This window comes from Solea senegalensis, linkage group LG14 (assembly GCF_019176455.1).
Source record: "Solea senegalensis isolate Sse05_10M linkage group LG14, IFAPA_SoseM_1, whole genome shotgun sequence".
NCBI classification, from domain to species: Eukaryota; Metazoa; Chordata; class Actinopteri; order Pleuronectiformes; family Soleidae; genus Solea; species Solea senegalensis.
The window spans coordinates 25,195,845-25,206,084 of record NC_058034.1 but is presented as its reverse complement, the minus strand read 5'-3'; the positions used below and the strand labels follow the sequence as shown (position 1 = coordinate 25,206,084).

The following is a 10,240-nucleotide window of genomic DNA, read 5'->3' as shown; positions in this document are numbered from 1 at the left end:
GAGCCCGCCCTCTGGTGGTGAGGTTCAGGCGTATCATCAGCTGACGAGATCCATCCTTACGATGACATTTTTTTTTCCCCTTTCCTTTGATTTTATCTCGACTTCACATTTAACTACAAGAGTCAGTGACTGGAAACAGCAAGGGATTATGGGGGATTATGGGGGTTCAAACACTCCCTATGGATTTCTGGATTGCGACACAATCCAGAAAACCTCATATCTGAATTTTTTTCCTCTCAACATTGTAACAAAGTACAGTATTTTTAAAGTGTCTGTCAAAAAAGAAAGAGCCAATCAGAGAGCGTGGAATCCTCCCCGTGTTTTCAACCGTTAAAATCACTTACAGAAAAAAGAAAAGAAAATGGTGTTCATGATGGACTCACGGTCACATTTGTGTTTTCATTTAGCTGCCGAATAAAAAACAACAGGTTTGAGTGGAACAAAGTCCCCACATGTGTTTTAAGTTACTGAGTGGGCCACGAATAAAGGGACAGTACACGCTTTCTAAAGTGTGGTTGTGTGAGGTCGTGACACAGAGTCAGTTTAAATCTGCGACGTCATAACGGCACGTTCACGTCTTTATCTCAAAACAGGAAAGGGAAGTTTGTAAACCACTCACTCTCCCACACCAAGAGAAAATCAGTGATTTTAACATCATACACAGGAGCCGTCATAAATGTACGAACAAAGTTCATGAGGTTTTTTCCTTATTTGTAACAACGTCAATATTTAAAAAGATCAAAGTGGTCTTTCCGCCTGAACGCAGATAATGTGTGAGCGTCTCATACGACCACACTTCAGAAAGCTCAACTGTCCCTTTAATGCCCCTCTGTGTGGCGTGTGATGTCACTGTGTGATGTCACTTCCTGGGCAGCAGCGCCGCCAGTCTCTGCTTCTTGATGGGCAGGAAGTGGATCTCCTGCGAGCTCACCTTCTTCACTTTGATGGCTCTGTTTTTTGGGATCTTTTTATCAGCGGGCTCGTGCGGCGCATCGCCCGCCGCCGCGGTCACGCCGTACAGCTGCTGCAGCGACGCCCCCTGGCTGCCGTCACGTTTAATGGAGAAGTTCTTGGTGGAGACGCCCGACAGACCTTTGATCTTCCCGCACAGGATGGCGGGGATGGCGTCCTTCACGGAGACGATGACCTTGGCCGTCTGCGAGGTACTGACGATCTCCAGGTTCCCGGCGGCGCCGAGCGAGGCCTCCTGGCCCAGAGAACCCGAGGCTCCGCCCCCGCCACTGTCCACCACCCACTTGTGCTGCCGGCTGAACTCCAGCGACGCCAGACTGCTGAGAAGTTTGGAATCTAAACTCTGAGAGCAATCGACGGACAAGGAAGCGGCGCTCGCGTCCTGACTGGACTGGAATGTGAATTCTCGCCGCGGTGAGGGGGCGGAGCCGCAGGACTGCGCACACTTCCTCCGGATGCCGGGCACCGACAGGTCCAGCACGCTGTCCTGCTGCAGGCTGGGAAACTCCTGCTTCGGTTCAACCGGACGCGACCTCACAGAGAGGTCTAAAACCTGTCCGTCGTCGACAGGAAGTGAGGACGGGGACACTTCCCGTGGCTGGAACAGCGGCACACATCTGCTTGAAGATAGCGAAGGAGAGGTAGCGTCTTTAGGCGAAGTCTGAGTGCTTTTACTCACAGTGCAAACTGATTTTGGAACGTTTCCCTTTGAGTCCTCGGTCTGAGGGACGGGGACGGGGAGGGGGACCGGCAGAGGCACCGGCAGGGGAATGATGACCGGGTAGGGGACGAGTAGCGTGGCTGGCGGGACTAATGGGGCCAGAGGGGAGGTGTAGGGAGGTGTGAGTGGAGGGAGAGGGAAGAAGGTGGAGCCTGATGACTGACAGGTAGTGGCCGTGGCCTGGGAAGGAAAGAGGTCCTGCAAGATGGCGGCAAAAGCTGGATTCTGGAGGAGGGAGAGCAGGTTAGCGTCCTGTGTTTGTCCCACAGACTTCTGGTCCACGGCAGGAGGTAAACCAAACGCCAGCGGATTCTGGCACAGGACGCCGCTCTGGAGCGGCAGCGGCGGACAGTTGGCGCCAGGAGGAAGGACGACCTGCTGGTCCAAGACCAGAGGAAGAGACACGGGATTTTGGCTTGTGATCAAGTACGGCGGTGCCCCCATCTGGCCGAGCTGAGGCGTAGCAGCTCCGGCCATCTGCAGGTGGAAGGGCAGAACCAGCGGGCTCTCGCCCAGACATACCGGGTGCAGGACGGTCGTGGCCACTTTCAGCGACACGCCCCCTGCTGGAGACTCAGTGGTGGGAGTCGCAGGTGTTGGACCAGGAGGTTCGGCCGCACCGGAGAAGTTTCCTTTGTCGCAGGACTCCGCCCCGGCCTCCACTTTACCGCCGTCCGAGTGCTGACGGGCTGACGCTCCAGACCCGTCGTCGCTTCCCTCCATCGTTGGACCGTTTCACTGACGGCTCTCGTCCATCACTGTCCAACACTGTCCAACACTCTGAAACACAGAGGACACACTCATTCATATTCACTCTGTCGTCTTCTGTCCTTTAAGTCTACGATATCTTTAAGAACATGTTCACGTCTTTATCTCACTGTAAGTTTGTAAACCACTCACTCTCACACACCAAAGTCCAGAGAGAAAATCAGTGTTTTAAGCTCACAGGGACACAGGAGCTGCTGGTCCTCTGCTGCCTCGTGTGGTCACTTTGTGTCACTGAGGTCAATCTGAAAGTCATTATTAAGCCTCTTTATAATATTAGTTGAGATGGAAAGTCTGTCTCTCTCTCTGTCTCTCTCTGTCTGTCTGTTTGTCTCTTTCTGTCTGTCTGTATCTCTCTGTCTGTCTCTCTCTCTCTGTCTGTCTGTATCACTCTGTCTCTCTCGCTCTCTCTGTCTGTCTGTCTCTCTCTCTCTGTCTGTCTGTCTCTCTCTCTGTCTGTCTGTATCACTCTGTCTCTCTCTCTCTCTCTCTCTCTCTGTCTGTCTGTCTGTCTGTCTGTCTGTCTCTCTCTCTCTGTCTGTCTCTCTCTCTCTCTCTCTGTCTGTCTCTCTGGACTTTCTCACATTCCAGGAAGTTGAGTGGAGACGTTTCCTGCTCGATATCAGGGTCACGAGGTTGGAGACGCGACGACGTCTCACTGAACAAATGAAAGGAGTCTTTCTTGGCTCAGACTCCCCCGCTGTCACATGACGGAATGGTTTGACCCAAGTGAGAATAAAACAGATTATAATCTCATATCAAACCACTGTTTTTTTTTTATGCTGCTTTTATTTTTGACAATAAAATTGGATGTTAGTGGGCGTCGGCTTGGAGCCTTAACATAAGGTGACCTGATGCTCCTCCCCTTCCTCTTCACTGGGTCATGTGAGCGTGATATCAGAGGTCTTTGTTACAGTATATAATGTTTGTCGTAACAATACCAGATTTTGTCACTTTCTTTCAAAGCATACATTTTCATTTTTGCAACAATACGAAATTTCAAATTTTTTTCCAGACGTAAATAATTTTATCCCGATTTTGTCAAATTCTTACAAAATGAAAACGTTTTTTGCAACTTCTAAAGATTCTGTCGCTTTCTTTGGTAACAAGAGTGAAATCACTCAATAAAACATCAATCTAAAAACAAAACAAATATCGTTATATATACACACATTATATATGGAGGGTTCTGGGATGACTGAGATGCAGCGCCCCCTTGTGGTCCTTCATAATAAAACACTGAGCATTTCCAAATGTTGTAAAAAACATAATGATTTTATTTTATTTGTTTGTTTCGCTGAAGCAAACAAATCAGCAGCTGAACCTCACCCTCCCATTCATTCACTCACTCACTCATCAGTAATAATGACCACAGTGAAACAGCTGTTTGTTCTGAAATGATTTGAAAGATGCAGCGCCCCCTTGTGGACATCATGACATCGCTGACACTCTGAAAATCGCAGTTCCAGGACCACACCCCCTCATCTCGGAAACTCCGAGTACAACTGGAACACATTAGCTGTTGGCTAGTTGTTAGCATGTGTCCTCCATTAAAAGCTGACTCAGCATATTTCACTATATAAAAAAACAAACCACACAAGGTGAGGTCACCTGAGGACACACACGTTGCCATGACAACAAACAGGTTCAGGGTGGTAAGGGTGGTGGGGGTGCTGTGTGTGTGTGTGTGTGCACGCGCTTGTCTCCTCTTATCACGTCAGGTCTGAGGCGCGTGAGACAAATAAAAAAAAAAAAATCACACACAGAAACGTCCTCGCGCTGAATTATCTCACGTTTTTCACACACTTTACGGTTTTTTCGTCGTTGTTATGACTAAATAAATAAATGAATAAATTAATAACAATATTTTAAAAAACCGTCGGTGTCGGTTTGTTGTCAGAGTCTCGTGCGCACAAACGGAGCGAAGATAAGACAAACGTTTCGCCTCGCGACAAATTGCTAACTCATGCTGCGTGAACGCCGTGAAAACGTGAGGCACAACATTCATTCATTCATGTGTTTTTTGATCCTTGCGTTGTTCTATCCGCGTCCCTTTAAAAAGCCGTTTGTTCGTCTTCTCGTGACATGAAAGTGCAGTTTTACGACACACGCGCACACTTTCCCTCACCTGTACGGCGGAGCTCGCACTCGTTGTCCGCTCGTTGTTCGGTTTTTACCGTAAATAAACGATAATCATCCACATAAAAGACACACGGTGATGATGAAGAGGATGACGGCGACTGCGGCTTCACACACACACACACACACACACACACACACACTGAGGCTGCGCGCGCAGCAGCGTCAGCGGCTTCCTCCTCCTCTTCTTCACAGATGGTGAAAAATAATTAACAATTTAAATATAAATTTAAATAAATAACAAAAGAAAAACTACGTCATTGTTTTATTTGTGTTTGCTTGTTTTTGACGCTTTGTACTACTGAGCCACCGTAGTTATCACAAAAAACATCAACAAATATAATTTAATGTTTTTATTACATTTGGTTGTTTTTATGATTTTCAGGCTTTTAAACACCAACAAACATATCGCTGTTAGATTTTGTTACATTTTTACGGACATTTTGTTGTTTTTGTTTATTTGCTGTTAAGTTTTTATGAATTTTTGACAGTTTTTAATATAATGTTTTTACTGTGATTTTTTTGATGTGTTTGTTTTCCTGTGCATCGTCATCATCTTCATCATCTGAGGTCAGAGGTCACAGTGTGGATGTGAAGATTCCGATCTATTATTGATTGAATCAATATTTAAATGTTGTGTTTTCTTCCTCACTTTTCTCCTCAGACATTTTCATTTAGTCTGGTTCTGTTGTGACAAATGGCTCCACCTGGAGGTTTGGAGCTGACACTGCAGTCTTCTGTTTATTTATTTATTTATTTTATTCTCTGTAAATGTTCACTGTTCTATTGTAAAGAAAATAACTGCTGCTTCTGTAATATTTATATTTATTCAGTGAATTGTTTCAAACTCACCTGTGAAAGAGATTTCATGAGAAAATGAAGATTTAATGAATAAAATAAATGAAATAAAAACAATTAACAAAGACAACAGTCATTTTCAAAGAAGTCACATTTATTGTCGTTTGCTCAGTTTGTGTTCGCAGGATTTTTTACTAACAAATTTCATCAACGCTAAACTAAACTTTAAAAAAATCATAAAATAAATACAGGACAAAGTTCAAAGCTCAGAAATATACAAAGGTTTGAAATTCATGTAAACATTTGATTTTTTTTTACATAAAAAACAAATCAAAACAAACTTCTCTGACAAAAGTTTTTTCAAAACTTCTTTTATTTACAAGTTTGTACAAAAAAGGGAAAAAACTACAGTAAAACATAAACGTATGTCTGACGTCACCTTCTACGATTTAACGTTACAAACGTTAACGTAAAAGTTCACAGTCTCGACGTCGTTTACGTCAAAAAGACAGATTCACGCTTATAAAAAATCTGCAACGTCACTTCATCAGTGCAAGAAAAAAAGAAAGAAAAACATTGGAATGCGTACCCTGTTATTATTGTTGTTCTTGTTCTTGTTTTATGGCTAACGTAGATTTTATCAGCTTTGCATAAAAAAATCACGACAAATATAAAGTCATGTTACGTATAAAAGATTTGTAAATATGTGGAATTATTTATTTCTTAGCTTATGAGTGAAAAAAATAGATTTAAGGTCCAATACGCAACAGTTTGCCTCTCAAGGTGTCAGGAAACCTGTGTGTGTGTGTGTGTGTGTGTGTGTGAGAGATGCATTCAAGGACCATGGTAAACTAAATACACTAAATTCAAAGAATCCACGACTGTTTCTTAAATTAAAACAGCAATAAAAAGTAACGCGACACAAAAACATCCTCCGACCAAAGTGAGAAACACTCGACCTGCCAGGTAACGACTCAGCTGACTGTGCTGTGAGCGCCCCCTGCTGCTGAGAAAGAAACACTCACTCGTGATGGAGGCAGCAGTGGATCAACAGCTCCTGTGTGTGTGTGATGTTAAAATCACTGACTTTCTCTGTGGACTTTGGTGTGGGAGAGTGAGTGATTTACAAACTTCACGTTCCTGTTGGAAAAGTCTGTCTGACAGTGAGATAAAAACATGTGACGTAGATATCATCGATTTTATTAAAGTCTTTTGTGAAGCGAATAAAATGAGTTTTTCCTTGTTTCCACGTTGGCACGTTCCACAGTTCGCTCCGATGATATTTCAAAAACCCTGAACGATCCCTTTCCTGTCTCTTCGTTAATTATTTGATCTTCCTGAACACTTTCCTTTCGCCTCCTCCAATCACGGCAATAAAAAAACCCTGCCTTTTTTTACGATCATGTGACTTCACGTCCTCTCACAACCTGCGACTTTTTCGGTCCTCGTCTCCGGAGACGCTTTATGTCTCACATCACGTGGTTATTGCACGAGAAATTGGATAAAATGACCTTAAGAAAAATATGTCTGTCTGAGGGACATGAGCGAACACTTAACGTTGAAAAATCGCAATTTTTCAAAATAGTTTTGGTTTCCATAACTTTCGTAAATTTACATTATTGTGTGTTGCATAGTTTTTCACTTCAGATTTTCCTGAGAGAAATAAATTGCGACTCATGATATTATTACAATAATTGCTTTTTTAAATTAATTCACAGATGTGGGCGGAGCCTTCTCTCCATTCTCTACATCATTGTTTTTGTTTTTATCCGTAAACGTACGAATGTATGAATTTCCTGAAAACATATGGAAACTTGAAAGAAACATAAATTATGTTCTGGAAAAGTTACAAAAATTACGACTTTGTGTTGTTTTTTGGGGTGGAGCTTTGACCAAACAGCCAACGAGAGGGGGCGGAGTTTCATGTCACAATTATAGTGACATTTGTTGCGATAATTGTAAAAATCTGCACAACACTTGTCTCTAAAACGTATTAAAATCACTTTATCTTAAATTTTGTAAATAACATGGTTATAAAATCATCAGGTCCTGGAATGACTGGGGGGACACTGGCTCCCCCTTGTGGCACAAGATAAATCACTCTGTTGTTATGTTGGTGAGAAACTTTTGTGTATCTGTAGTTAATAAACATTTATTTTCCAATTTTCAAGTCTATTCCAGAAACTGTGTTGGAAGAAAAAGGTGAAAGGATTATGATTCATGGCTTCATTAACTCAGTGGATGTTGTGTTAAAGCTGGGGTACGTAACATGTGTCAAAAATAGCAAATTCATCATCATGAAAATCAAGTCAATCGGAGAAAGTTGGAACTCTTTCGGCTCCTCCTACAGACAGAAACTTTGACCAATCACAGCGCAGTTCACATACAGAGAGAGCAAGGGCGCCTCCTATTGGCTGTTCGACTAAGCAGCTGCACGTAAACGTTCGCATAAATAACGACTTTCTACACTGTAAAGAAAAGGTAAAAATTGAGACTAAAACAGCGTTGGATAAAAATGATTGGACCAAACACGGAGCCTTGAGGAACTCACTCATTCATACGTTTAAAAAGCATCTCTTTGAATTTACCAAAATAAAAGCTGTGGCTTTTATAAAAGTAAAGTACCTTTTCAAGGAAAAGATGCAATCCAACATCGGTAACTCTGAAAAGAAAATGACGATGTCGTCGCGAAGTGTGTGCTCGTGTGGTGGGAGGAGCTTAGTGGAATTATTTCTGTTTGTGAATGATCATTTTAATAAAAAACAAAATAAAACACAGACGATCAATAAAACAGTTGTGGTGCATTCACACGATTTATCGCACTGCGTTTACTCCACGTAAACTCACGTCCTCGCTCACTTTTAGCCCCGCCCTCTCCTTCTATGGTGACTTTGCGTCAAAACGTTTGTTGCTGTTTGAATGAAACAATGAAAAATCTCCACGATAAAAAAAGACATGGTGAGCAGATTATTCGTTAATCTACTTATTTCCTCAATGAAGTGGTTTTTCAAGAAATAATATTTATATATAAAATATTTTAATTATTCACAGAAAAACAAACTTTTCTTTCATAAATATTCAAACGTCCATAAACTAAAAAAACACCATTTCATACCAACTCTTGTAGTTTTCTACGTGGACCCCTGTGCCGGTCGCTCGTCGTGAGGACTCCCGTCTGAGTTTTCAGTCTCGCCCTCTGAAATCGCCTGCATGGGGGCGGAGTAAAGTCTGGAGCGGGCGCCATAGCGGCTGCTGTTGGCGGGCGGTGGGATTCTGGAGCGACCCTGACGTGACGCGGCGCACACGGGGAAGGATTTCGGGGAGAAACCTTCAGCGTTGGCTCTGGGGAAGAACAGCTGATCTGAGCTCAGCGGCGATGGCGACGGCGAGGCGGCGTCGGCGTCGCCATCGTCGGGTTGCCGTGGCGACTCGATCAGAGAATCTGCGTGGGACTTGGGTGTCACCGGACTCTTGAGGATCTCGGTCGCTGACATGCGGTAGCTGGAGTCGGAGCGGCTGCCTTTCCGCAGCAGCAGCAGTTTGAACTCCTCGTTGGACGTGCTGGACTTCTTGGCGTTCCTGTAGATCGGTCCGGAAACCCGCTGAAGGCCCGGCGGCGTCGCGGCGGAGGAGGCAGGCAACGCCGCGGAGAGCGGGGAGCTCGGGGCGCAGGTGCTGCCACCGGGGGGCGTGCTCGCTGACGCAGCGTTGAGGCGGTTCCTCGCGGCAACCTCGCCCGAGTCTTTGCGACCCAACACTTTCCGCTTGGACCTGGAGGACGAGGACACGCGGGTCAGAAGCGGGAAACCACACGGACGTTTGGTTTTTGTATTTTCTGGACGTCTCACCTGTGAATCATCGCGAACAGATCCTCCGTGGTGCGACTTCTGGTGGGCGACACAAACACGCCGTCGTCCTCCGACCTGGAGTCGGTTTCACTGGGAGTGGACTCTGTAAACACAACAGAGTCCAGATCCAGGTTGATCCAGGTCAGAGTTCTACAACAACTGGACTTAAAGATTTATTCTTTCTTTCCTCTCGAGTTTATCTTCCATCAATACATTTGTAAATACTTACACATTCTAAAGATAGATTAAGACATTAAGACGAAATGAAAATATATAATATTGCTCCTTTGTTGTTGCTGATTAATCCGTTGAATGAATTGCAAATAAATGAATTATTTCACGACCTTAAAGGTGTCGGTCCAGTTTTTAGACGTGAGAAACTGACCAGACAACATGGCCGACACACGAGGAACAGAAGTGTAAATCAGTGTAAATCGACGACATCTTTAAGAACACGTTCACGTCTTTCTCTCACGTCAAGTCTGTAACCCACTCACTCTCCCACACCAAGGTCCATCCCACACACAGGAGCTGCTGGTCCTCTGCTGCCTCGTGTGGTCACTTTGTGTCACTGAGGTCAATCTGAACAAAGGATTTCAAAAGCCTAACTCGCAAAATCAGACATTAGAACTCAGTGATGGAGGCAGCAGTGGATCAACAGCTCCTGTGTGTGTGATGGACTTTGGTGTGGGAGAGTGGGTTACAGACTTGTCTGTCTGACAGTGACATGAAGGTAAAAGATAAAATCAGGTTTTCACATTTTCAGCAGCAGGGGGCGCTCACAGCACAGTCACTCAAAATCACAACTATCCTGATACATTTATTCAACTTTCAGTATTAATAATAATAATCATAATAATAATATTAATAGTAATATATGTGTATACATACATATACATGTATATGTATGGTATGAAATTATATATATGTATATACATATATATATACATATGTATATATATATGTGTATACATGTATATGTATGGTATGAAATTAT

The 10,240-nt window shown here is 43.9% G+C and overlaps 2 protein-coding genes across 3 annotated transcripts in view; both read right to left on the bottom strand.

Moving 5' to 3' along the window:
* Nucleotides 1–512: 512 nt before the first annotated feature.
* On the bottom strand, nt 513–4,713 carry zmp:0000001174 (retinoic acid-induced protein 2). The gene is made up of 2 exons (XM_044043725.1): nt 4,587–4,713; nt 513–2,473 (listed from the first exon to the last, which is right to left on the bottom strand). Exon 2 carries the CDS (start codon nt 2,414–2,416, stop codon nt 860–862), a length of 1,557 nt encoding a protein of 518 aa, XP_043899660.1. The 5' UTR covers nt 2,417–2,473; nt 4,587–4,713; the 3' UTR covers nt 513–859.
* A 3,446-nt stretch (nt 4,714–8,159) lies between these two features.
* nhsa (Nance-Horan syndrome a (congenital cataracts and dental anomalies)) overlaps nt 8,160–10,240 on the bottom strand; it is a 56,207-nt gene continuing 54,126 nt past the window's right edge. For both annotated transcript variants that reach the window (XM_044043723.1, XM_044043724.1), the window contains 2 exons: nt 9,244–9,346; nt 8,160–9,166 (listed from right to left, as the gene is read on the bottom strand). In XM_044043723.1, the coding sequence (XP_043899658.1) occupies nt 8,527–9,166; nt 9,244–9,346 (743 nt within the window). In that variant the 3' untranslated portion in view covers nt 8,160–8,526. The remainder of the gene's footprint in view (nt 9,167–9,243; nt 9,347–10,240) is intronic.

What these genes read in the sequence shown, in the direction of transcription:
- zmp:0000001174 (XM_044043725.1), bottom strand. Translation starts at nt 2,416, where the DNA reads ATGGAGGGAAGCGACGACGGGTCTGGAGCGTCAGCCCGTCAGCACTCG.